Source organism: Cutaneotrichosporon cavernicola (genome assembly GCF_030864355.1).
Source record: "Cutaneotrichosporon cavernicola HIS019 DNA, chromosome: 2".
Taxonomy (NCBI): domain Eukaryota; kingdom Fungi; phylum Basidiomycota; class Tremellomycetes; order Trichosporonales; family Trichosporonaceae; genus Cutaneotrichosporon; species Cutaneotrichosporon cavernicola.
In genome coordinates, this window is record NC_083394.1 from 2,975,105 (window position 1) to 2,998,703 (window position 23,599).

Genomic DNA, 23,599 nt, shown 5'->3' on the forward strand with positions numbered 1-23,599 from the left:
TGCAGGGTGTCGTGTGGGTGGTCGTGTTGTGGGGTTCTCGCCGCAGGCCTACTCGCGGTTCTTCCACTGCTTGGCCGCCTCCTCCACGGACAGCCCGCGCGCTTCGAGAACGTCGACAACACCGTCGAGAGCTGGGCGAGGGACACCGTCCTGCGCGCGCTCCCAAGTGCCGAACAGCGCCTCCTTGACCTTGAGTTCGCGCTCCGAGAGCTCGCCAGCCGAGCGCGAGCGGCTCGTCCACTTGCGGGTCGGGCGGAAAACATTGCGAGTCACCTGCGGCTGGTCCGGAAGGTCGTCCTCCTCATTGAGCCCGATCGCACGCCGAGCTCCGAGACCACCGGGGCTCTGCGTGGCAAAGTTCGTGAGCCCGCCGGTGGCGTGCTCCTCGCGCGAGCGCAGCGCAGCGGCGCGGAACGAGCTGTAGCTCTGGAACTGGGGGGTGTGGTGGCGGAAAGCGCTCTCGAACGCCGTCGTAATCTCAGCAGGGTCACGCATGAAGGTGGATGACTCGTGATGAAGACCGATGAGTGACGAAAGGGTGCTGCGAGGGGCCTGCCCGTTTGGCAAGAAAGGCGTCCGCTTCTCAACCGTCTTGGAAAGGCGCTTTGGGGTGTTGACCTCAACCGCCTGAGCCCTCTTGGCGGCACTGCGCAGAACAGAGGACGCGCGCATGTCGTCTGTTGTTGTTGTTGGTGACGGGGTCGTGATGCAGCTCGAACTCGGAAATGTCGAAAGCTCGAACAGGAGAAAGGCGGAGTGCGGGAGTATTCTCACGTGGAAATCTGCTCCCGCTTACATCCCTTTGAGTCCGATAGTAACGAGTCACGTGACATTGCTGGCCATGAATCTTGAGTGAGCTCGAAATCTCAGGGGTTTACCCGGGACCATGGCAAGATGACCCGTGTCTTGGGGGTGCTCAAGTTTTGTCCCCGCTCTAGACCCTCATTGAACCAGTTCAAATTGGTTTGGGTGGGATGGCACGATGTCATGGGCAACACGAGATTGGGCCTCCGCTCGTGCCCTTGGCGTTGGGACGCGTTTCGATTGACAAAAGTCCACCCTCGGACTAGCTAGGAATCTCTCCATTACCCATCCCACAATGTCCGCCACCCAGACCACCACCCAGACCGCTAGCACCTTCGCGCCCGACATTAACCTCGACGGCTACGACGAGGAGCAGGCCCGCTTCATGGAGGAGCGCTGCATCCTCGTTGACGAGAACGACAAGGCGTACGGCGAGGGCTCGAAGAAGCAGTGTGAGTGCTGATATGGGCGTGGGGCGCACCTGGGTCTGTGCGGTTGTTTGTGGGTGCCGCGCTGGAACATGAGTTAGTTCCGCCGCTGTGCGTCACTATCGTGTGCTGTGGGGATTGCGAACTGTTGCTCAGGCCCGAGCTGCTCACTGAATGATTTCATCGTGTCGAGAGCCGTTGGCCTCGGCGGTCGATGGGCAGGTAACGGTCTCGGTGCCGCGACTTCCAGCGCAGTCGGCTCGTTGGCGTGTTGTGTAACAAGCAGCGTGATATGGCAGTGAGCGTTGCAGCTCATCCCAACCCTCAACTTCCGGACCCTATCCATCCGCATATGTCGCGCTGACCGCAGGCCACCTTATGACCGAGATCAACAAGGGTCTGCTCCACCGCGCCTTCTCCGTCTTCCTGTTCCGCCCTTCGGACGGCCGCTTGCTCCTCCAGAAGCGCGCGTCGGAGAAGATCACGTTCCCCGACATGTGGACCAACACTTGCTGCTCGCACCCGCTCTACATCCAGTCGGAGCGCATTGAGGAGGGCCAGATGGGTGAGTAGAGGTTGTCCCTTGCCCGTGATGTCCAACGTCAGACTGATTCCAGGCGTCCGCAACGCTGCCATTCGCAAGCTCGAGCATGAGCTCGGTATTCCCGTCGAGCAGATGAAGACCGACGACTTCACTTTCCTCACCCGGATACACTACCTCGCTCCTAGCAGCGGCCAGTGGGGCGAGCACGAGGTCGACTACATCATGTTCACGGCCCTCGACGTGACGCTTAACATCAACGCCAACGAGATTGGCGACCACTGCTACGTCTCCAAGGCTGAGCTCGAGGCCATGTTCGAGGACCCCAACTGCAAGATGACGCCGTGGTTCAAGCTCATCTCCCGCGACCTCCTGTACCCCTGGTGGGATGAGATGCTTGCCAAAAGCCGTGCGCTTGGCTGGAACCCGGAGAAGGGCACCGGGCGGGTCAACGCACACGTTCTCGAGGGCGGCGACAAGGTCAACGACCTCATCAAGATGGTCTAAGCGGAACGTCTCACGACCTATAACACCCAGCACTATCAGTTGTCTCGCCTACACTAGAGATGTAATTAGGTTAAACGACAGCGGGTGTTGTGTATCATTAGCTTTGCTCAGTGCGATGGCGATTGTGAGGTCTCTGAGTGGGACACCGTATGGCTACAAGCTCATGGTGGTTTGGCATCAAACCTTATCCGCTGTGCACTCGTTCCTGTACAATATTGCAGCATGGCAACGTAATATCCCTTAGGAGACATGTGTTCAACCTTGTGCCGCCGGTGTGATGTCACCATATTGCTCACAGTTGGTTCCAACGGCTACATTCAAGTCCCTTGTTGTTGCCTACATGACGTTCTACCACCTAACCAGATTCATCTTGGGCACAAACGCTCATGGGCGACGCAAGAGTGGGGGGTCATAGCTGCTACAGCTGCAAAATTCTCGTCTATTGTTGATGATTGTGCACGGAGGTTTCGAAACTTGTTTCAGTGCCAAGACTGATCGTCATATTCGTCATACCACCAAGTCAATCGATCGTCGTCAAGCATTTGGCGGGGCTTCAAAATGACATGCCTTCCTCACACTTATCCACCTCTTCCTTCTCCTCCATCCACCATCCACTCCATCCACGTAAAATCTTAATGTCTGCCCTCACATCCGCATTCGCAAAGCTCCGGCCCTTCGGTCGCGGCAAGGACGAGGACGAGGACCGCGGTGAGGCCCTCGGCGGTGACTCTGGCCAAGCTGAGGGCGGCGGCGACCTCGTCGCAGGCGGTGGTCACGCTGCGCGGCAGACCGAACTGTGGGGCCGCCTGCGCGTGAGTCCTGCTCTGCGTCGCTTCCTCGCAGCTGAGGGCGTACTCAGTGAGGCGGATGCAGGCGTCGGTCTACCTGATGACGCGCCTCTTCCCCCCGCACTACGCCAGCTCGTCGCACGCCCACACGCCGTGTGTCCCCCCGAACTCACCGACCGCTCTCACCCACTGTGCGACTACCTCATCTCGTCAAGTCACAACACGTATCTCCTCGCACACCAGCTGTACGGCAAATCGTGCCCGAGTGGGTACGAGACGGCGTTGAGTGCCGGAGCACGCTGTGTCGAGATCGACGCATGGGACAACGACAGCGATCCCGCCGAGCCCAAGGTGACGCATGGGTTCACACTCGTGTCGCACATTCCCTACCGCCATGTCTGCGAGACGATTCGCGACGCCATCCTCGGACTAGAGGCCAAGGGGATCCCGGGCGCACCCGTGTTCATCTCGCTCGAGAACCACTGCGGACCCGCAGGTCAGAAGCGCCTCGTCGAGATTGCGCACGAGGTCTTCGGCGACATGGTCCTCATGACGGACCCGCGCAAGGGGTCAGAGGACCTCCTGCATCACGTTACGCTCGCGGAACTGGGCAACAAGGTCTGCTTCATGGTCGAGTACTACTTCCCTGGCCAGAAGCCTGAGGATGCGGATGATGGCTTCAGCTCAAGCGACTCTGACAGCGACAGCGAGGGTGACGGCCAAGACGACCGCAAGAAAGCCAAGGCGATATACAATGCGCAACGCAAGGCGGCGCCGTCGGCAAACATCATCCCCGAACTATCTGCGCTTGGCGTCGTAGTGCAGAGCGTCAAGCCGCCCAATAACTCGTGGTACGAGAGCGCGCTTGCGAACGCGCCACATCACCACCTCATCAACATCAGCGAGACTGGCCTCGCAGCCCATCTCCCTACCAACACGGACAAGGTGTCGGCTCACAATGCTAAGCATCTCATGCGTGTCTACCCCAAGGGCACGCGCATCTCGTCCAAGAACCTCCGCCCCGTGCCGTTCTGGGGCATCGGCGCTCAGGTGTGCGCGCTTAACTGGCAGACGTTCGGCGCGGCGATGCAGCTCAACGAGGCTCTCTTCTACGGTACGGACGGCTACGTCCTCAAGCCTTCATACCGCCGTCACGGGGCGACCGGAAAGCCGTCGGGTCGTAAGAAGCGCCTCACACTCCGCGTTGCCGGTGCGACCGACATCCCGGCAAGGAACAAGGAAATCAAGCCGTACCTCAGCTGCACGCTCATCCACCCAGACAAGTTTGGCAAGCCGCCCAAGCGCAAAACGGATGGGTATGCGCCTCATAAGAGACTCACGTTCCTGAACAACGCCGACGCGCCGCCGGTGACCGATCCTGTGTGGGACGAGACGCTTGAGTGGGAGTACGCCGACGACGAGATGATCTTCCTCCGCATGTTACTCAAGAGCGACGACAAGTTTGCACGCAACCCCGTCATCGCCGCTTCCGCGGTTCGCCTTCTCTACGCCGTCCCCGGCTGGAACTTTGTGCGTCTCATCAACCTCAACGGCCGCGAGACGGCGTGTACTGTGCTCGTCAATATCAAGATCGAAGATGTGTAATGTCCATGAAACCATACATGTCTACAGTACCTATGAGTCTAGTGCTTGACGGGGGCGCCCTGCGAGTCTTGTTTGTTGACTTTTGCGGGTAGTGACAGGCTGAGGACGACAAGCCCGACTCTGCGTGGTAAAGTTTGGAGTCCGTCGGGAGCATGCTCCTCGTACGTGGTGGGAGTTGGCGATGGTGGCGAGCAGAACTCGCTGTACTCCCACAGGCTACTGGACGAGCTCTCGACCTCCATCGTCATGTCGACCGGGCTGTCCGTGGCCTCAGTCGGCTGGTAGTGGCCGTCGATAGCTGACAAGGAGCTGCTGCGTGGTAATTGGCCGTTGTGAACGAGGGATGCGAGCCGCTCAGTAGTACGACCGGGAAAGTGACCTGCCCATGTTGAGCGATTTCCGAACGGCTCGTGGTGAGGGAGAATGCACGCCGAATGGGAGAAGTACGTTCCCGACGTTGAGGTTGCTTCAGACGCCGTATGACGGTGCCCGCCTGGGCGCGAGGGAAGGCGCTGAGCCCAAGAGACGAGATTCTGGATCGGGGACATGCGACGCTACGGACACAGGTAGGAGGAAGATCACGAGTGTGGGATTGTACGCGACGCTGACAATCGCTTGAGAGAAGCTATGCAAGAGGGTATGGATACTGGGAGTGTTGGAGTGATAGAGTGAAAGTGAAAAGTGAGATGGGAGGTGAGTCGGATGAATTAGATCAACTGTATTCAATTGCGACGAACAAGGTGAGACACCTCAACTGACTCAATGCACAAACACTTACACTTACAACACAAACACGTCACCTCAATCTACCATTACTCTACACACTGGCAGCAGCAGCCTCGGCCTCCTTCTTCTTCTTCAATGCCTGGCGGGCACCAAGCGCGCGACCGACCTTGGACTCGTTTCGAATGCCAATGGTGCTGCAGAGCCAGTTGCCATCCTCGACAAGCTTGTCAAGATCAACACCAGTCTGGTACCCGAGCTTGTGAAGCGCGTAGACGACGTCCTCGGTCGCGACGTTGCCCGTTGCACCAGGCGAGTATGGGCATCCACCAAGGCCAGCAAGGGACGAATCAACGATACGCAGGCCCATGGGAAGGAGGGCGAGGATGGAGGGGACGGCCATGGCGAACGTGTCGTGGCAGTGGGCGGCCATCTTCTCGACGGGGATACCCTCGTCAATGAGTGCCTGCCACAGCTTCTTCCACGCCTCGGGGTTACCCTCGCCAGTCGTGTCACCAAGCGACACCTCGTAGCACCCCATGTCGAGGAGCTTGCGCGCGACCTTGACGACGTCCTTGGGGTCCGTGGGACCAGCGTACGGGTCGGTCATGACGCAAGACACGTACCCGCGCACGCGGTACTTGCCCTTTGCCTGGTCGATAACGGCCGGGAGGCCAGACAGCACCTTGTCAACGGAGGCGTTGTTGTTCGCCTTGGAGAAGGGCTCGGTAGCGCTGACGAAGACTGCGATCTCGTTCGTGAGGCGCTCCTGACCCTTGTCGAGCTCGAGAAGACCCTGCATTCCGCGCAGGTTGGGCACGAGGACAGGGTAGTGCGTGTCAACGGCCTTGGCGAGTGAAGGGAGCTGGGGGAGGAGCTGAGGGGTGTCCGCCATCTGGGGGACGCGGTCGGCTCGCACAAAGCTGCCAACCTCGATCGTCTTGAGGCCCGAGTCGAGGAGGCGCTGAATGAGCTCCTTCTTCACTGGCGTGGGGACAGCGGGAGGAGGGAGGTTTTGGAGGCCGTCGCGAGCCGCCACTTCGACGATGCTGCCATCAGCGAGGCGGCGAGGGTTGAGTTGACTCATGACTCACCGCACAAACTTGTCCGACGAGCTAGCGTACCACCGCGCGGCGTTGGCGGCGCTGACAGCGCGCATGTTGGGAACGCGAGCGAGCGAACGGAAGGTGGCGGGGCGAAGCATTTTTGTGAGTACGGCAACCGAGACGACGAGAAGAGAAGATGAGAAAGATGGAAGATGGAAACGCGTTCAAGACGTAGGCGGTGTTCGGTTACCTGGTGGAATTCCGGGCCGAGCGAGGTCCGAGCCGAGGTCCCGGCTCAACCACTGGGGAACCCCACTTTTACCCATTCTCCTTCGCTCGTCTCGCCACCTCTTCCATTTATCTTTAAATCAGCCGCGCCCGCTTGAATATGCCCACATCACTCGCCTAAGATTACGCTCGCAGCTCACAACTGGGAGACCAATGTGCCTAGACTACTGATGTGGAGCTCATGGCCAGAATCTGGTGGCAGCTGGCAGCTGATGTTTCACATGGTTTCGCTAATGTTCTAGACCAAATGGTAATGATGATGTCATGGACTCTGTCACCAGTCCCAGCAAATCGACTGTGGCCTATAACTACACACGCTTAAGATAGTAAGAGCTCACAAAGCATGCTCCGCTCCATTGCTAGAGTACCTGCTCTCTCAACTGCTCGACTGCTTCCCTCGCTCGCCGCTCGCCTTCCTGCTCGTCAGTGTCGCCCTTCGCCATCCCGCCGACGGCTCACATCGACTGCACGCGCGATGGGACCGCCGAGCAACGTTCAGGGCATCATTCAGCCAAACACGATCGTGGCGACATTCCTCATCTTGCGCGTCAAGGATGCGGACAAGTGCAAGGATGTCGTCGCCGCCACCCCGGACCTGACCAAGAACGTGGCTGTGCGGGACGTCACGGCCAAGATGAACGTGACGGTCGGGATTGGCTCGAACGTGTGGGACGCGATAACGGGGCTGCCTCGGCCGAGTGAGCTGCACCCGTTCAAGGAATTCAAGGGCAAGACGCACACTGCACCCAGCACGCCTGGCGACTTACTCTTTCATATCCGCGCCAACCGCCGCGACCTCATCTTCGAGTTTGAGCGGCAGCTGCTGGACCGATTTGGCAGTGCGGCTGAGACTGTCGACGAGGTCAGTGGATTCCGGTACTTTGACGGGCGCAACCTCCTCGGCTTTGTCGATGGAACGGCCAACCCTGTTGGCCCAGACCTGCCAGAGTCGTGCATCGTCACTGCGGAGCAGTGCAAGGCTGGCGCTGGCGGAAGTTACCTCGTCATCCAGAAGTACATGCACGACCTGGCGGGATGGGGTAAGCTCAAGGTCGAGGAGCAGGAGGCCGCGATCGGACGTACCAAGATTGACAACATCGAGACGGAGGATGCGGCGGTCGACGCCCAGAAGAGTCACCGGCAGCTCTCGACGATCGACGTCGATGGCGAGGAGCTCGACATCCTGCGCGACAACTTACCGTTCGGGCGGCCAGGCCATGGCGAGTACGGTACCTTTTTCATCGGGTACTCACGCCGGCTGTGGGTGACCGAGAAGATGCTTGAGAACATGTTTATCGGCGTACCGCCTGGCAAGCACGACCGGATGCTCGACTTTTCCAAGGCGGTGACTGGCAACGTCTACTTTGTGCCCAGTTCCGAGATGCTCGAGAGTCTGGGCTAGGCGTGAGATAGTAGTGACAGCGCGTGGCGAGATGTGCTGTCCGTCGGAGTAATGTGAGCGCACAGATCGCGCATGTTGTTGTGTACGGCGGCATGTAAGCTGAGAGCGTGCGACCCCTTGCGTCACGGGGATATCTCGGTTGAAGGCACAAAGAACACTGGGTGCGCCACGCAGCAGGACACCTCGTGGGCCCCGGATCGTGTACTGACTGGCACTGACATATGAATGCGACGTTGCATTCTGTCTTCTTTCTACTCTTCACTTATCACCATGGCTATGCGCGCGCTCCGCTTCGCCCGCCTTGCGGCAGTCACTGTCCGGGCTTCAACCTCGGCGCTGGCAGCTGCGCGGCCCGTTACGCGTGTGGCCCCGCATTCCGTGAGTCTGAATTCCTTCGTTTCGGCTCCCGTTATCGCGGTCGTTATCACCATCGTCCTCGGACATCTGGACTTGGTGGGGAGTGGAGAGTTGTGTACTCCGTCAGGCGTGGCCGAAGTCTCGCCTCGACTGGCCTACCCTCGCCTCGCCTCTGTCATCGGGGATTCGGAGGCCCCGGAATGAAGCCACCGCGCACGGTCACGACTGACCCCAGCGCCACTGGGTCCCCGCACGCCACCTCGCCACGACGACGGCTCACACTCCCGGTGCGAATGACCGTGTGGTCCTCGCCGCCGACGGCGAACTCATCACCTGCGGTCCGGGGTACGTGCAGTACTCTGGTCCTGCGCCGGAGAGCGACGCGCACCTGATCCCCGGCGCGGCGGGAGTGATGACGTTTGCGCGCCTGCGCGACGCCTGTCCCTGTCCCGCGTGCATTCACCCAAGCACGCGGCAGAAGACGCACACGTCGGCCGAAGCAGCGACAATGGCGTCCGAGGCTGGGACTGGCGTCCTTCCCGAGGCGGCCATGCATATCGCCGAGGAGGAGGGTGAGAAGGGTATATGTGTCCACTGGCCTACCCCCGAAGGCAAGCACACGAGTTTCTACTCTCTCCCCCTGCTGCGTCGTCTCAACGCCGGCCGCACGCGCGGGCAGAGCTACATTGAAAACGAGCTGAAGCGGCGCTTATGGACGTGCGAGAGCCTGGTCAAAGAGACGCCCGAGTCGCTGTGGACCGACTATGCCGACTTACATGCAGGAGCGGCGGGCGAGAAGATCAACCCCAGCCCACTCGTGCTCCACCATGTCCTCGAGCAGCTGCAGCGCTATGGCATAGCTGTTATCCGTGACGTGCCCACTGCCAAAACGGGTAACGAGGACTGTGACCTCCGCGACCTGGCCGAAAGTATCGGCCTCCTCCGCACCACGTTCTACGGCGAAACGTGGGACGTCAAGAATGTGCCCAACGCCCGAAATGTCGCATACACCAACCTCAACCTCGGCCTGCACATGGACCTTTTGTGAGTGTCAAAAGCCAAGCGGCGCGTTGAGCCGTATCAATCGCGACTCGAAGCTAAAATCCATATCTGACCACAGGTACATGGCGCTCCCGCCTCGTTTCCAGCTCCTCCACTGTCTCCGGAACAGGGTCTATGGCGGCGCGTCGTACTTTGTCGACTCGTTCGCTGCCGCTCACGCGTTCAATCAAAAGCATCCCGACCTCTACGCTGTGTTACAGCGCAACCCCCTCGAATACGAATACGACAATGACGGACACTACCTTGCGTACAGACACCCGATCGTACCCCGCCGCAACGTCGACAGCACGTTAATCCACACGGCGGTCAACTGGAGCCCGCCGTTCCAAGCCGCCCCAACCCGCGTCGCTGCCCACGTCGGCCATCTCGATGCTCCACCAATTGACGATGTTGCTGGTCGGGTCCAGGCCGAGTCGGAACTGTATGCCGCGATACAGGCGTTCCAGGCCGAGATCGATGACCCCAAGTATCGGTTCGAGTTTACGATGCGTGAGGGCGACGTCGTGCTCTTTGACAACCAGCGGGTTTTACATGCTCGCACGGCGTTCCGAGACAAGACGCCGGAAGAGGCTCAGAGGGACGGGACGGTCGTCGTTCAAGGTGAGCCAACCCGATGGCTTAAGGGGTGTTATCTCGATGGGTCGACGGTTTGGGATAAGCTCGCTACACTCCAGGATTATTACCAGGAGGCTATCCATGGTGTTCGCAAGAACATCTAGTTGTCGTGTATCGTGTACCCATTGTCTGCATGTTTGTGTGTCTCGAGTGCTTTAGTACGTGGATGAATCACGCTGTGAGGGCATGCCATTGAGAAGAGCACACAGCGCTGTTCAGAATAAGATCTAAACGGTGCTAGGTCCCGTGTATTCACCAAGATCCGCCTTTTCACAAACAGTACGGAGCCCGGCACTTGGCACAGAGGTGAACAGTCGTGGCTACTCTCAGAGAATAGCTGTCTCCCAATTTTATTAAACCATTCTACATGCTGAAATGTCCTGCATACAGTAACGCAACGGTTGGCTGTCCGAGGACGTTTACATTTACAACGCACTATAAAATCGCGGCCACCGTTTACTGCGGGGGACGAGTATACTGAGCCTTGATGATGGCTACCTCGTTTGGTTCGTCGAGGATGATCGTGTTGCGCTGGTGAGCACCTTGGGGCACCTGGGGCGCGCCCAGGCCGCCGGAACGTGCGAGTGACGCGGTTGACGAATTCTCCCATGCGGGGTTATATGACGGTGGAACCATGTCGTCCTCAGAGTCGGGGTTCTTCACAGCGTGCAGCGTCCCAGCGTCGAAGGCCTGTGTCGGGTGACGAACCGTGAGAGGCGGTGCAACGCTCTTGACAGGACGAGAACCGACCGCGAACGGTTGCGGCTGTGCAGAAGCGCTGGCGTATTGCGAGCCACCAAAGTAATCGGACGTGCGGTCGGTGTCGCCAGACTCTGTTGGCGTGGAGTATGAGCGCGCCGTCGGGTATGATGCCGTCAACATAGAATGCCTCGCGGCGGAGAGGGGCTGTGTTTCCGACATGTAGGGGGTCAGAGAGGGGCCGTACCCGGCGTCACCGTCGCCGTCAATACCGTCGATCGGAGAAAGGCGACCCTCCACCTTGCGGCTGTTCTTGATGCGCCAACGAAGGAAGAACCAGAGGAGCCCTCCGATGACGGCAGCGCCGACAACACCACCGACGGCACCTCCAACTATAGCGCCAATGTTGGTCTTGCTGTTGCTTTTGATCCTGTCGGTCTTCCACAGTGTGAGAGTCGCCGGCTCAAACCAGATTGAACTCGGGTCCTGGCCCTCAGAGTTATGGTTGGTTAAAGTGAAGGTGTAGTTCTGTGTGGGGTCTAGGGCCGTGTGGTAGTATGTCGTGTTGATGACGCTCCAAGGAGTAAAGCCCCAGTATGACTCCACAGGACGACGTCCAGGTGGCGCAGGATCAACCTTGACCTCGAAGATTCCGTGGTTCCACGCCATGGTGCCGTTGATACGCACGTAAATGTTGCCTGTGCCAATGTTGAACTTCATCTGAGCGTTGGTGTCTGTCGATCCGATACGTGGGTATGCAACCTCGGGTCCATTCCCCTGCGCACCAATCGTGTAGGTTTGCTTCCAGTTGCCATTGGTGTAGGCGACGTTCAGAGCAGCGTCAGGCTTGGAGCCGATGACAGAGCTCTGTGCTCCGGTGGTGACCAGGTCCGAGAACCAGATGTTGGTGGGGTTGGCAGCGGCGTAGCCGATCTCGTCTGGAGTGCCGGAAATGTTGAGAGTCGCCACGACGTGGGTGAGGACGACAGTACCACTGTTGGGCACCAGACACGTGCTGTAGTTGCCCACCTGGTCAAAGTCGTAGTCGATAAGCATGGTGGGAGCCTTGGAATTGGTTTCGTAGCCGGATTGACCCGTTGTTACTTTGAGAAGGTTGCCCTTGTCATCGGTGAGGTTGACGGAGGCCTGGCCCATCTGGCCTGGATATGCCCAGTAACCCCAGTACTCGACGCGGCTGCCAACAAACGTGTAACCGACCCACACGTCCTCACCTTCGACATTAGACTTGTTGCCGTACCCAGTCTTGGTGGTGTAATGAAAGCCCATGCCTTTGGGCACAGTCTCGCGGATATACTGAAACCATGGCGTGCCAGTCCAGGAGGCGTTCCATGTGAGGGAAGCGTTACCATTGGCGCTAGGCCAGAAGTCGAGCTCTGCAGATGTCGACATGAGAGTGACCTTGTATGGCGAGGACGTCGCTGCATGTGATGAGGGAAGGAATGCGGCAACGCCGAGGGCAATGGCGGCCCACAGCAACATCGTGGCGGTGGTTGACGGGTCGGGGGTGTGAGAAGTGGGAAGCAGATTCGCCGTACGTGCGTGTGACTCGGAGGGCTGACAGTGCTGTCTAAGTCGGCTGCCCTGCCGAGGGAGTTTGAGCAGATGAGAAAAGAGAGATGAGAGAAGATGGGAGACGATGCAAGGACGAGAAAAGCGAACGTGCATAAGATAATGGGGTTGACTCGCACCACACTTCTTCACCCACCCACTTCACCCACCCACTTCACCCACCCACTTGGCCTCATGGCCTTGCGTATGCCGAATCCTGGAACAAACCAGTTGCTGTTTCCCCTCTGGTCCATCCCGGGCGGTAATAGCGGTGGCCTGCAATCCTTAGTTCCAGTGCATGGGCCTCGTAGCATGCAAATGGACGGGACCGACCAGTGGTCAACCATGTCGTCCGTGTCAGTTCTGCTCCGGTATATGCGGCCCGCTTTGAACAGCTCTTGGTGAGGAATGGTGGGGACGAACAGAAGCCGGATGAGCTATCGCCGCACGCCGCGTGCCGTGCGCCGTTCGCACCTTTGGGCCTCGTAGCTCGTTGTTGCAGCTGCTGGTACAACGCATTAGGATGTAACTCAATCTGACGAGATTGAAACAGACTTCAGGATCTGGGCAAGTTAGGCACGTTGACACACGTACAACCCGAATGCCCCTTGCTGTACACATTGCTGTCCTAACATACGGGGCTAGGGGGAGGCGATGACAATACAGTACATACTGCACTATGCTTGCACTGGCATGTGGGGAATGGTTAGATGTCAAGGAAATGTGGCATGAGCCTCACCGTTCCGGACGGACCGGTTCGTTCGGAAAGCCGTAAACATGTCAGCTGGCCAACCGACAGGACAGAAGGGAGGCGTGCGCTCACCGACATTCCGATCGGCCAGAGATCCAGAGACGATGGCTGGACGGCCAGGGTGACTGTGGCTGCCAGGCCTGATCGAGACTCCGTGATTCTCGGAGTCGTCCTGCCGGCCGGCTTGGATTCTTTGGGAAAATGTTCACGAGAGCATGTATGCGACTACCGTCCATCCCATGGTCAGTTCCAGGTACTTGATACCATCAGCGTGGGCTGCTGCACTATGTTGGCCCCCGTACACAAACACATCGCCCACCCGCTTGCCTCCAGCATTGCAATATGGGTGTCGACGTTCATGGCAATGTTGATAGCGACACGCTTTTAGTCGCTTCGGACACTTGCGGCTGTGTCAGTCCTTCTCGGCCTCCGTTAGGTTGTTACGGCCTGTCTCGGAAATGCCCGTCCCCGCTCTGGTGCGCCCAGAGACAGACGGTAATGGAAAGTGGAGAGTGTGTGGTCATCAGCAATCTATAATCTACTTCTCGAGCTCCTTCTTGGCCAACTGCATGCTCTTCTCGAGCTCGGCCGTTGCGGCGTCCGCGAGCTTCTGCACAGCGTCTGTGCCATCCTCGCCTCGTCCGCCGAGAGCCTTGAGGCTATCTGACCGCGCGACGCGCACCTGGTTCTTGGCGGCCTCGATGGTCTCGTGCAGATTCTTCAGGATCGACTGGCGCACCTCGCTCGTTGGCCGGGATACGGGGATGCGAATGCTGTTGCCATCCTGTTGAGGGCTCATGCCGGGGAGGTTGGCACTGTGGATGGCGCTCGAGACGGCCTTGGCGGTGTCGGCGTCCCACACGTCGACAAATAACGTGTTCTGTTTGGCCGTCACGGAGGCAACAGACTTGAGCGACACGGTGCCAGAGTCAGTCGTAACTTTGATGTTGTCAAGGATGGCTGAGGTCAGCGTTGAGGTGGAGGTGCTGTGGAGGCGGGTATGTATGCGCTAGTGTCGACGCAACGACGCCCAATCCACTCACCAGGTGACACATGTCCCAGTCCCCGCTGCACGCCCTCGTACACCACCCCCCGCGCCCAATCCACCGCCTTGTCCATCTTAGCCTTCGTCTTGACCTCCACAGCGTCGATCTCCTCCGGTGTCAACCCCTTATCCTCCTCGCCCTCGTCCTCCTTCTTGCCCTTCTTGCCCTTCTTTCCCTTGCCCTTATTCTTGACAAGCTCGTCGTCGTCCTCCTCCTCCACCACATCCTTGCCCTTCTTCCCGCCCTTCTTGGTCTTGGCCGCCTTCTTGAGTGCCGGCGCGGACGTGGCGAAAGCGCGCGATGACGATGCGGCCAGGGACGACTGGGCCGAGTGGGACGGAACCGCGTGTGGTGGGGGCACGGCAATCACGCGGAAAGATGAGGGCGCTCCGACGGCGCGGAGGGCGCGGGCGGGTGTCGCGGCGCGGGCGAGGAAGCGGGTGTTCATCGTCGTGGTAGATCGTGCAATGTACTGAGGGGAGGCAGAAAAAGTCGGAGAAACAGACGTCACCTTGAGAGAGCGGAAAACTAGGGTGGAGGCCACGTGGGCTTTCGAATGAATCAGGCTTAGGAGATTACTACTAATGTGCTTGGTACTGATGAACAAGGGCTCTTGGTGTTATAGACGCTGGGAGGAACATGGAACAACGCCAGCTGGTTGAGCAGCTCACTCAACCCCGTAGACCTGCTCCCATTGTATCCCTCACACTGCACAGAGACCAAGATCCCGCCAGCCGTCAACCACCGCTGTCGGAGTTTCACGCGCGCCACCCGACGTCCTGCACAGCTGCACAATCCCGCACATGCATATCGTACGCTCTACTTACGCTCGATGTCTTCAAGGTTGGGCATGAGCCGCACCACCCGTCCCTCGTTCCGTGCATGCTTCCTCAGCCTAGAGTCAGCCCCTTCCCCTTCCCTGCTAAACTCACTTTCCGAGCAGCGGGGTCTTGGCCCAACGCTCCGGTGCCGGCCGCTTCTCAATGGCCCAGTAGTAGATATCCCAATCGGGTTCATCGAGGAGCTTGTCGAACTGCTGCATCTCCTCAACCGACATGGCGGGAAGGAAGTCGCGGGCAAACGTGCTGAGAAGAAGGTCCGTCTCGAGGATACCACGTTTGCGGGTCTGGTAGATAAGGCGGGCGCGGAGGGACTCGGGCGTCTCGCCCGTCCGGTCGAGGGGAGGCGGGAGCTCCCACCCATCAACGACGTCGGTTGGGTCGCGGAGGGCGTTGGCGGCCGCCGCGGCTTCGGCGAGCGCCGGGTCGAAGGGGAGCGGGAAGGGGTCGCGGGGGCGGTCGGTACGCAGCCGCGACGAGGTGGCGAAGGGGCGCACGAGGGCCCGCCGGGAAATAAGGGTAGCGAGGCGGAGAGACATTGTGGTGATGGTGATCGTGAAGCGATTTCTTAATTCTCGGTAATGGTCGGAGAGGGAGGTATTGACCGTGGGAGAGTTGGTCGAGATTAAGTCACCGAATATGACGAGCTCATATCATATCTGGAACGAGAGACCCTTTTACTACGACGCGATCTTTCATACAACCTCATCATCTCTTACTCGGCACCATTGTCCCAACTCTCTCCACCATGTCCGAGGTGAGTTAATTCCAGCCTAGCTGACCAAAGCACACCTACCCCGAGATCCAGCGTGGTGCGTCCCTCCTCCTCGCCTGGCGCCTGCAGGACAAGAAGGTCCTCCTCGTCGGCGGCGGTACTGTTGCTGCCTCGCGGCTCGGGTTCCTCCTCGAGGCCGGAGCGCACGTCACCATCGTCGCGCCCGGCCCACTTGAGTCTTCGCTCGCACACCGCGTCGCCACAGAGCCGGAATACGTCACGTGGATCGAACGGTCGTATGGCCGTCCAGATGGACCTGATACGAAGGCAGAGGATCTCGCAAAGGACAAGACACTGCCAGTTACCGATTTCGACATGGTGTTTACGGCGATTGACGATAATCCGCTCTCGCGCGCCGTATGCGATGCTGCTCGGGCGGCGCGAGTGCCGGTCAATGTCGCTGACGTGCCGCCCGAGTGCGACTTCTATTTTGGGGCGCAGGTGCGACGTGGTCCCCTGCAAGTCATGGTGTCTACCAGTGGGGCGGGGCCCAAGGTCGCGGTCATTGTGCGCGATGTAATCGCCGACGCCATTCCAGCGGATGTCGAGGACGCCATTGCAGGCGTCGGGGCCCTTCGGACAGAGCTGCGCGAGCGCGCACCCGGTGTGGGCGGTGCGCTCAGCAAGCGCCGCATGCGCTGGATGATCGACACTTGCGACGCATGGAAGCTGTCTGAGATGGGTGCAATGAAGAGCCCCGAGGTCCGCCACAAGCTCCTCGAAGACGGGTGGGAGAAGCACACTGTTCTCAGCGCCCACGATCTCGGTGTGTCCAAGGCCGAGTTGGAAGTGGTCGGAAGCCAGATATCGTCATTCATGCACAGCAAGACTTTCTGGCCGAGCGTACTGGGCTTTGTCGCTGGCGCCGCCGTGGCCTCGGCATCCTTCATCGCGGCCGCGCGGAGAAAGTAAAGCCATCTCGCCCACACTGTAGCTTCTAGTACATGGATACATCTAACACTTTTGCATTCTACTGCACCTGCATCTACCACAGACTGGGACGCGCCTTGTCCTGCCCACCGTTTCGCCGCAGCTTGTCCATCTGCTTGGCCTGATGTGAGCTGTGCGGCTGTACAAAAAGCTTACCTTGCGGTTGCTCAGCGCGGTCGTTTCGATGGTGCCGTACTTGTCTTCCTTGATCTTGCTCAAGCGGATGGGGCGGTTGCCGACATACTTGCCTGTCGTCAGCTACAAAAATAGGCAGCTCACCATCCATCTCCTTCCACGCCTTGAGGAAGTCTTCTGGGTCCTTGAACGCGATGAACCCGTACTTTGCCTGTAGTTAGCACTGCCGGGGACGAGGCGAGGGGGAGTGGAAGCGAACGTGGAGAGGAAGGAGGAGAAGCCTGGACGATGAAGTGAGGGATGAACAAGACGCAAGCCCACCTTCTGGCTCAGCCGGTCGCGCACCACCTTGCACTTGCAGTACGAGCGGTACTTGGCAAACGCCTCGTCGAGCGTCCGCTCGCTCACGTCGTTCGACACGTCGCCCACGAAGAGGCGGTACCATTCTGGGAGAGTTAGCCATCGTTGTCAAGCAACTACTCACCAGGGTCCCAGTCGACCAGCGTCGGGTCCTCCCACGTCCGCCCGCCCGCCGTACGGATGACCGTGTCGCGCTGCTTGTTGACCGACTGTTTCTGCTTCGGGGCCTTGCCGTGAGACGGCGCCTTCTGCTTCTCCTTGGGCTTCAGTAGCTCGGCGCCTAAAACAGGCACGTTCTTTGGCGCCGTCGCACCGCTCCCGACCGAGCCGATCTTGTAGCCGTCCTTGTCGTATTGGTTGGCGTCGTACGTCGGCGCGCTCGAGGATGCCTCGGCGTTTTCAGACTCTCCGGGACCCCACGATGCCATCATCGACGCGATCTGGTCTTGCGTGTAGCCTTGTTGGGCGTAATACTGTCGTTAGCGTGGTAGGAAGTGTGGTGTCGTGCAGAGGAAACGGAGGAAGAGCCGGGCGAGTCCAGTTGAGCTCAAGGAGGTCGATGAGCTCAGTGAACAAGGCCCACAATCGGATGAAGAGTATGCGATGTTCGATACCACCTCACGCCGCTCCGAGGTGGAAGCTCCCGTACAGCCGCCGATAAACGCAAGGTCGAGGAAGGGAGATGTTGCACTCACCGCGGCCCACTGGAGGTCAGCTTGAAATCATTGGGGTATTAGCAAGGCTCACAGCTGCTTGGCGCTCCGTCTCAGAAAATCCCAGCGCTGCCGTCGACATGGTGGATGGTGAAGAGGGTATTAATAATGGTGAGGAAGGAGAGTTGTGTCAACACGAGTTGGGTGGCAACCTGCAACAAATTGATTCCGTTAGAGTTGGGGTCCCCGCACTCCAACCAGATTTGTAACCGTGGGAAAGCTTCAATGGACTGTGTACAAATGCAGCCCCAATTCTCCGTCAAAACTCTGCAGAGTGTAGAGTGTGTTCAAATGCGGGCAGCTATCTCCTCGTTCCCATGTATGTGTGAGGACACAAATGCATATATCGTTACAGATACGAGACTAGCTACGCCCAAAGTAAGGTGTACCTATCCCGCGCTGGCTGCCTAAACGTGCGTCACCCCGCTCTTCTCCCTCTTCTCCTTGCGCCACGGCTGGTTGATTGGGCTCTCCTCGCCGGAAAAGATGAAGAGGTCATAGCTAAACGCACCGATCAACGAGCCAAGAATAGTCGCAATAATCGGCGTGTATATCCAGTAACAATTGCGGTATGTCCAGATCACTTTCGGGTATCCGAACATGGCACAGGCGATGCGTGGACCGAGATCGCGGGCTGGGTTAAGGCAGTATGCCGTCTCGGTTCCCAGGGCAGCACCAATACCGACAATCAACCAGAGGAGGACGAGGCCGTTCATGCCGTTCGGGATGGGGTTGTTGTTCTGGTCACTCAGGCAGAGGATGAGGCCCATGAGGACGGCTGTTGCAAGGACTTCGGAGAAGAAGGCACCGATGTTTGTCATGTATGGTTGGGTGTTTGTGAAGAAGAGAGCGCCGGTTGAGGTTTCGAGACCGAATGTGCGGACGTTGTAGCCGCCCTCGAATTTGTTTAAGAGGGCGTGGTAATTGCCTTGGACAAGACAGGATCCGACGCATGCACCGAGAGTTTGGGCCAGAAAGTATCCAGGAACTTTGCGCCATGGGAAGCCTCTGAATGCTGCCAGGGCGATGGTAACGGCCGGATTGATGTGGCCACCACTAACACCACCACACACGTACACGCCGAACCTGGGATCAGCTAGATATAGCTGGACACGTACATGACACCGATGCCCCAGCCGAATGAGATTGAGAGGTATTGGCCCTGAGTCCATCCGCTAAGCACTGCCTGGCAGTTGACACCGTTGCCGAAGAGGATGAGGACCATGGTACCGATAAATTCGCCGATGTAGTCTTTGTACTTGTGGCGCAAGCGGGCGATTGGGTTGGCTGGGATGCGGATGTCAGCCTGCTCCATTTCCATTTCAGGATGGTGCTCAAAATGCTCCACCGAGCTTGGTTTGTGTACAGGAAGTGAAGAGTTCTTGGGTGTTGGGTGCGCAGTCGTTTGACCAGGTGTGATTTGGCCCGCTGTTCCAGGCCAAACGGTGTGTGACGGGAGGGTTTGACCTGGTGTCAGGACATTTGTGGAAGAGCTCACCATGCTGCATCTGCTCGAGCATGTCGGGCGTCACAAGGATGTACTGAATCTGTGGCCCCTGGGTGCGGTGACCAGGACCGATGACATTGTGGCCGGGCAGCGTGGAGGAGATACCCGCCGCGACCATGCTGGGTCTGCGCTGGATATCCTGAGACGGGCGGCGATCCACAGATAGCGAGCGTACAGTGTGGATGGGGTGGTTGCCTGCGACGGAGCTGATATCGTTGATATCGCTCCGAGGCTCTTGGAAGCGGATTTCCTCGTGGACGGGTTCATGTGGCGTGTGGTGAGCTTCCATTTTAGTCTGGTGGTGAGGCGACGCTGCTGGGCATTCCTGTAAAGTTACAGTACAGTACCAGCTCTTTAAGGATGGTTTACGCCAATCCTACTAACTCCAACACATGCCACTAAACGATCGTCGAGGCATGGCGCGGTCATGTGGGACCGGTATACCCACATTTTGGAGACGTAGGCTACAATCCCAGCAGACAGAAAGACGCCTCAACCTCGGCCGTCACGTACCTCAGTGCGGGGTCGGCCCGCGTAGCCCAAACCCCACATGGCGAAGTGTATGTGATCGGCACCCTAATGACACGCATGCTGAGTATGAGCTAGCTGGTTCACGAAACCGGAGTTCGGCGGGCGTTGCGGTCTTACCCAGCGGTTGATATCTCGTCATCGTCTCTTGTCGCCGACATACTGGCGTGGGGCAAGGTTCACCTGCCGTAAGGTTTCGGCATTAGGTCGCTCGCTCATGCTGTCGCGTGTTGTCAGGTACAGTAGATGATCAGGCGTTGGTATTGGTAGGCCGCCTAGGTAAGCTAAGCTGTCCAGGTAGTGTAGCTGGGCATGTTGGGCAACTGGGAATGCCTCAGAGAACGCAGACAGGCTGCCTAAATTATCCTAGTGTCTCTCACCAGTCTCTCTCACCTATTCAGTTGCCTCTCTCCCTGATCTAGATTAGTAGGATTTGTGAATCAGCCAGAGCAAGTCGTATCGAGCGCTCTCCATGTGATACAATCGTGAGACAGGAAATTGCCGATCCAGTGCCACAGTTCTGTACCTTGCCTTTGGTATTGCCACAAATGTGGGCAATGCTGTACGTCTTGCCAGAGGTCGGCGTGGCTCCGAAAGCCTTGGTCGTGGCTTGTTGGGCCTGCTTGTCAACGTTGTTGAGCCGCGGCTGTCTGGGCCCGGAATAGTTAGGGTGGGGCCTGGAGTGTGGAGAAAGGAACAAGAGGGATGGCGAGTTGGTAGGATAATATTTGGACCAACGTGGTACCGTACAATCAATTCGTGGCATGTCTTTGATGTTCAGGCACGCCCCGCCTTCCTATGACCCTCACTCAACCCCCACCCATGAGATATTGTTCTGTTCAGATGGCATCTGTCAAGCTCCCGCCTAATCTGTACATGATCCAATACCCGCAGAGGTACAGGTACAGCCGCGCTCACCCCTTTCATTCTGTACTAAAAGTGCCTCTTGAGAGAATCCTGGTATCCAACGCTTCAACCCAGAAAAGGAACCACTGGCCAGTAAAGTGGCAGGTAGACCAACGTGTCTCGCTGTGGAACCGAGATCACTAGACTACTCCTCTCGTCATCCTCGTCATTTGAACAAGAGTGTGACTGACACAATTTAGGAGCCCCAGTCGGTCCGCACAATTGCTCCGATAGTGACCCTGGCTGATTGGCTGACGGACATGGCCATTGCTCAATCTTTGGTTCATCATCCAGCATCAAGCATCCAGGAACCCGACAACTGATACACCCCATTCACATCCCGACTACCGACTACCGACCTCGCCAACCCTCCCGAGGCGCAGACAACCCATGACAACTGCGCATTATCTCGGGAGGCGGGCGGCCTACATTGCAACTTGCCCAACCTTCCCCTCAAAAACATGCTCCCTACATTCTGCTCGTGTGCGCATGTGCTCTGCGCCCCTCAACGGCATGTTACTTGCCAAAGCGCACACGCGCACGCTCTCCAATCTCTGTGCGCTCCCACGCCAAGCTTGCCGCGGTGATATACACCGCGTCCGCACATACACACCGCTCTTGAATAACCGGGTGTCCTCATCATCCACACAACGCTACTCCAACTCGTATTCCTACTCCACCATGACCGTACCACAGAAACAGTACCTCATCTCGGTTGATGTTGGGACGACGAGTACGCGCGCCATCGTGTTCGACGAGGCTGCGGATGCCGTGCTCACCCACCAAACCGAGTATGAGCAGATCTATCCCCATCCAGGGTGGCACGAGCAGCGCCTCGAGGATCTCATCCGTACTGTCTACCAGTGTCTTGATGGTGTCGCTGCCAAGCTCAAGGAGAAGGGTATCAACAAGGACCAGATCCCGGCTATGGGAATTACAAACCAGCGCGAAACGACGTGTGTATGGTCGCGCAGCACGGGCAAGCCTCTGCACAATGGTGAGCACGAAGGAGTAGCGCGAGTTTCTAGCAACTGTATGAGCTCACATCAGCCGTCGTCTGGCCTGACACGCGTAACACGGTGACGGTCCGCCTGCTATCCCTCAAGGGTCCCAAGGGCGCCGATGTCCTCAAGGACAGGACTGGCCTCCCCCTCTCGACCTACTTTTCCGGGACCAAGCTGCGGTGGCTGATCGACAATGTCGACGCCGTCAAAGAAGCACACGACAAGGACGACCTGATGTTCGGCACAGTCGAGTCGTGGGTGCTCTGGAACCTGACTGGCGGCAAGGACGGTGGTCTACACTTGACGGACGTGACGAACGCATCCCGCACAATGCTCATGAACCTCAAGACGCTCGAGTGGGACCCCGAGTGTCTCCGATTCTTCGGTTTCCGTGACAAGATCCTCCCCAAGATCGTCTCTAACGCCGAGGTATACGGCCAGGTGTCGAGCGGCGCGTTCAAGGGTCTCCCTATCGCGGGTATGATTGGCGACCAGCAGGCTGCCTTGGTTGGCAACAAATGCGTAGAGCTCGGCTCAGCAAAGAACACATACGGAACCGGCGCATTCATGCTTTTCAACACTGGACATGACATTGTGCCGTCAAACTATGGCTTGCTCACGACGGCGGGATACAAGGCTGGTCCGAATGCCCAACCCGTATATGCGCTTGAGGGCTCGATCGCCGTGGCTGGCTCCAGCATCCAGTGGCTTCGGGACCAGATGGAGCTCATCAGCAGTGCCAAGGAGATTGGTGAGCTCGCTGGTAAAGTCAAGGACACGGGTGGTGTGTACTTTGTTCCTGCGTTCTCGGGACTGTTTGCGCCGTACTGGGACGACACGGCAGCCGGTACGATTGTTGGCATGACAGCGTACACGAACAAGTGTCATCTCGCTCGTGCGACGCTCGAGGCGACGTGTTTCCAAACCCGCGCGATCCTCGAAGCCATGGCCAAGGACTCGAAGAAGACGCTCAAGGTTCTCCGTGTCGACGGCGGCATGACCAACTCTGGTGCGCCCCCCTCTTTTGTTCAAAAGCTAACCCCAGACGTCTGCATGCAACTCCAGGCCGACATTCTTGGCATCTCAGTGGAGCGGCCTGTGATGCGCGAGTCGACCGCCCTCGGATCAGCCATCTGCGCCGGCGTCGGCATGAAGATGTTCGGTTGGGACCTTGAGAAGCCCGAGACGCTGTCCAAGGTCAACGTTCAAGGCAAGACGACGTTTGAGCCTGAGATTGCAGAGGACGAACGCGTGTGGCGTGTTCGTGGATGGGACCGCGCGGTTCAGCGTGCAATGAAGTGGAAAGAGGACGATGCGCGTACATCACGTACCCCGGGTGCGTTTGAGGCCGACGTGACGAGCGTGGGACGCGGAAACTGAATGAGGGCTGAAACGACAGAAGAGAAGATGACGCCGGCGAGGTTGTAAGCAAGTGTCAGCCAGAGTAGTCAAAACCGAGTCCAAGTAGTAGTAGTTGCTACTGTACATAGCACACATGGCCATTCGATTCGGATGCAACGTCTTTCCCAGTTCCTTGTCAGTCATGCCGTCTCGATCGCTGCGGAACAAGCCTCGTCCTGACGTCATCCTTTCCCTCCACCAATTACACTGAGACGTTGGTTGCACATGCTGAAGCGCAGTCGAAGACTGGCGACATTGTGGACTCACAAG

At 58.4% G+C, this 23,599-nt stretch overlaps 13 protein-coding genes across 13 annotated transcripts; 6 read left to right on the plus strand and 7 right to left on the minus strand.

The window, feature by feature from the left end:
* Positions 1–48: 48 nt before the first annotated feature.
* Positions 49–672, minus strand: CcaverHIS019_0211390 (uncharacterized protein; the record flags this gene model as incomplete). The annotated part of the gene is made up of 1 exon (XM_060598228.1): positions 49–672. The coding sequence occupies one exon, from the start codon at positions 670–672 to the stop codon at positions 49–51; it is 624 nt and encodes a 207-aa protein (XP_060455043.1).
* Positions 673–1,099: 427 nt separating this feature from the next.
* Positions 1,100–2,280, plus strand: IDI1 (uncharacterized protein; the record flags this gene model as incomplete). The annotated part of the gene is made up of 3 exons (XM_060598229.1): positions 1,100–1,256; positions 1,603–1,797; positions 1,850–2,280. 3 exons carry the CDS (start codon positions 1,100–1,102, stop codon positions 2,278–2,280), a joined length of 783 nt encoding a protein of 260 aa, XP_060455044.1.
* Positions 2,281–2,915: 635 nt separating this feature from the next.
* On the plus strand, positions 2,916–4,673 carry CcaverHIS019_0211410 (uncharacterized protein; the record flags this gene model as incomplete). Its single annotated transcript, XM_060598230.1, has 1 exon — positions 2,916–4,673. One exon carries the CDS (start codon positions 2,916–2,918, stop codon positions 4,671–4,673), a length of 1,758 nt encoding a protein of 585 aa, XP_060455045.1.
* A 38-nt stretch (positions 4,674–4,711) lies between these two features.
* CcaverHIS019_0211420 (uncharacterized protein) lies at positions 4,712–6,600 on the minus strand (the record flags this gene model as incomplete). The annotated part of the gene is made up of 3 exons (XM_060598231.1): positions 4,712–4,971; positions 5,499–6,445; positions 6,491–6,600. The coding sequence occupies 3 exons, from the start codon at positions 6,598–6,600 to the stop codon at positions 4,712–4,714; spliced, it is 1,317 nt and encodes a 438-aa protein (XP_060455046.1).
* Positions 6,601–7,205: 605 nt separating this feature from the next.
* CcaverHIS019_0211430 (uncharacterized protein) lies at positions 7,206–8,132 on the plus strand (the record flags this gene model as incomplete). The annotated part of the gene is made up of 1 exon (XM_060598232.1): positions 7,206–8,132. One exon carries the CDS (start codon positions 7,206–7,208, stop codon positions 8,130–8,132), a length of 927 nt encoding a protein of 308 aa, XP_060455047.1.
* A 270-nt stretch (positions 8,133–8,402) lies between these two features.
* On the plus strand, positions 8,403–10,270 carry CcaverHIS019_0211440 (uncharacterized protein; the record flags this gene model as incomplete). The annotated part of the gene is made up of 3 exons (XM_060598235.1): positions 8,403–8,510; positions 8,725–9,533; positions 9,610–10,270. 3 exons carry the CDS (start codon positions 8,403–8,405, stop codon positions 10,268–10,270), a joined length of 1,578 nt encoding a protein of 525 aa, XP_060455048.1.
* A 352-nt stretch (positions 10,271–10,622) lies between these two features.
* Positions 10,623–12,365, minus strand: CcaverHIS019_0211450 (uncharacterized protein; the record flags this gene model as incomplete). The annotated part of the gene is made up of 1 exon (XM_060598236.1): positions 10,623–12,365. One exon carries the CDS (start codon positions 12,363–12,365, stop codon positions 10,623–10,625), a length of 1,743 nt encoding a protein of 580 aa, XP_060455049.1.
* A 1,358-nt stretch (positions 12,366–13,723) lies between these two features.
* CcaverHIS019_0211460 (uncharacterized protein) lies at positions 13,724–14,679 on the minus strand (the record flags this gene model as incomplete). The annotated part of the gene is made up of 2 exons (XM_060598237.1): positions 13,724–14,145; positions 14,229–14,679. 2 exons carry the CDS (start codon positions 14,677–14,679, stop codon positions 13,724–13,726), a joined length of 873 nt encoding a protein of 290 aa, XP_060455050.1.
* Positions 14,680–15,050: 371 nt separating this feature from the next.
* On the minus strand, positions 15,051–15,609 carry emi5 (uncharacterized protein; the record flags this gene model as incomplete). The annotated part of the gene is made up of 2 exons (XM_060598238.1): positions 15,051–15,126; positions 15,164–15,609. 2 exons carry the CDS (start codon positions 15,607–15,609, stop codon positions 15,051–15,053), a joined length of 522 nt encoding a protein of 173 aa, XP_060455051.1.
* Positions 15,610–15,818: 209 nt separating this feature from the next.
* Positions 15,819–16,757, plus strand: MET8 (uncharacterized protein; the record flags this gene model as incomplete). The annotated part of the gene is made up of 2 exons (XM_060598239.1): positions 15,819–15,827; positions 15,858–16,757. The coding sequence occupies 2 exons, from the start codon at positions 15,819–15,821 to the stop codon at positions 16,755–16,757; spliced, it is 909 nt and encodes a 302-aa protein (XP_060455052.1).
* A 73-nt stretch (positions 16,758–16,830) lies between these two features.
* On the minus strand, positions 16,831–18,065 carry CcaverHIS019_0211490 (uncharacterized protein; the record flags this gene model as incomplete). Its single annotated transcript, XM_060598240.1, has 7 exons — positions 16,831–16,896; positions 16,932–17,023; positions 17,055–17,121; positions 17,232–17,356; positions 17,395–17,743; positions 17,966–17,974; positions 18,018–18,065. 7 exons carry the CDS (start codon positions 18,063–18,065, stop codon positions 16,831–16,833), a joined length of 756 nt encoding a protein of 251 aa, XP_060455053.1.
* Positions 18,066–18,390: 325 nt separating this feature from the next.
* CcaverHIS019_0211500 (uncharacterized protein) lies at positions 18,391–19,779 on the minus strand (the record flags this gene model as incomplete). Its single annotated transcript, XM_060598241.1, has 3 exons — positions 18,391–19,069; positions 19,102–19,450; positions 19,482–19,779. The coding sequence occupies 3 exons, from the start codon at positions 19,777–19,779 to the stop codon at positions 18,391–18,393; spliced, it is 1,326 nt and encodes a 441-aa protein (XP_060455054.1).
* Positions 19,780–21,605: 1,826 nt separating this feature from the next.
* Positions 21,606–23,356, plus strand: GUT1 (uncharacterized protein; the record flags this gene model as incomplete). Its single annotated transcript, XM_060598242.1, has 4 exons — positions 21,606–21,921; positions 21,975–22,937; positions 22,974–23,264; positions 23,328–23,356. 4 exons carry the CDS (start codon positions 21,606–21,608, stop codon positions 23,354–23,356), a joined length of 1,599 nt encoding a protein of 532 aa, XP_060455055.1.
* Positions 23,357–23,599: the final 243 nt, after the last annotated feature.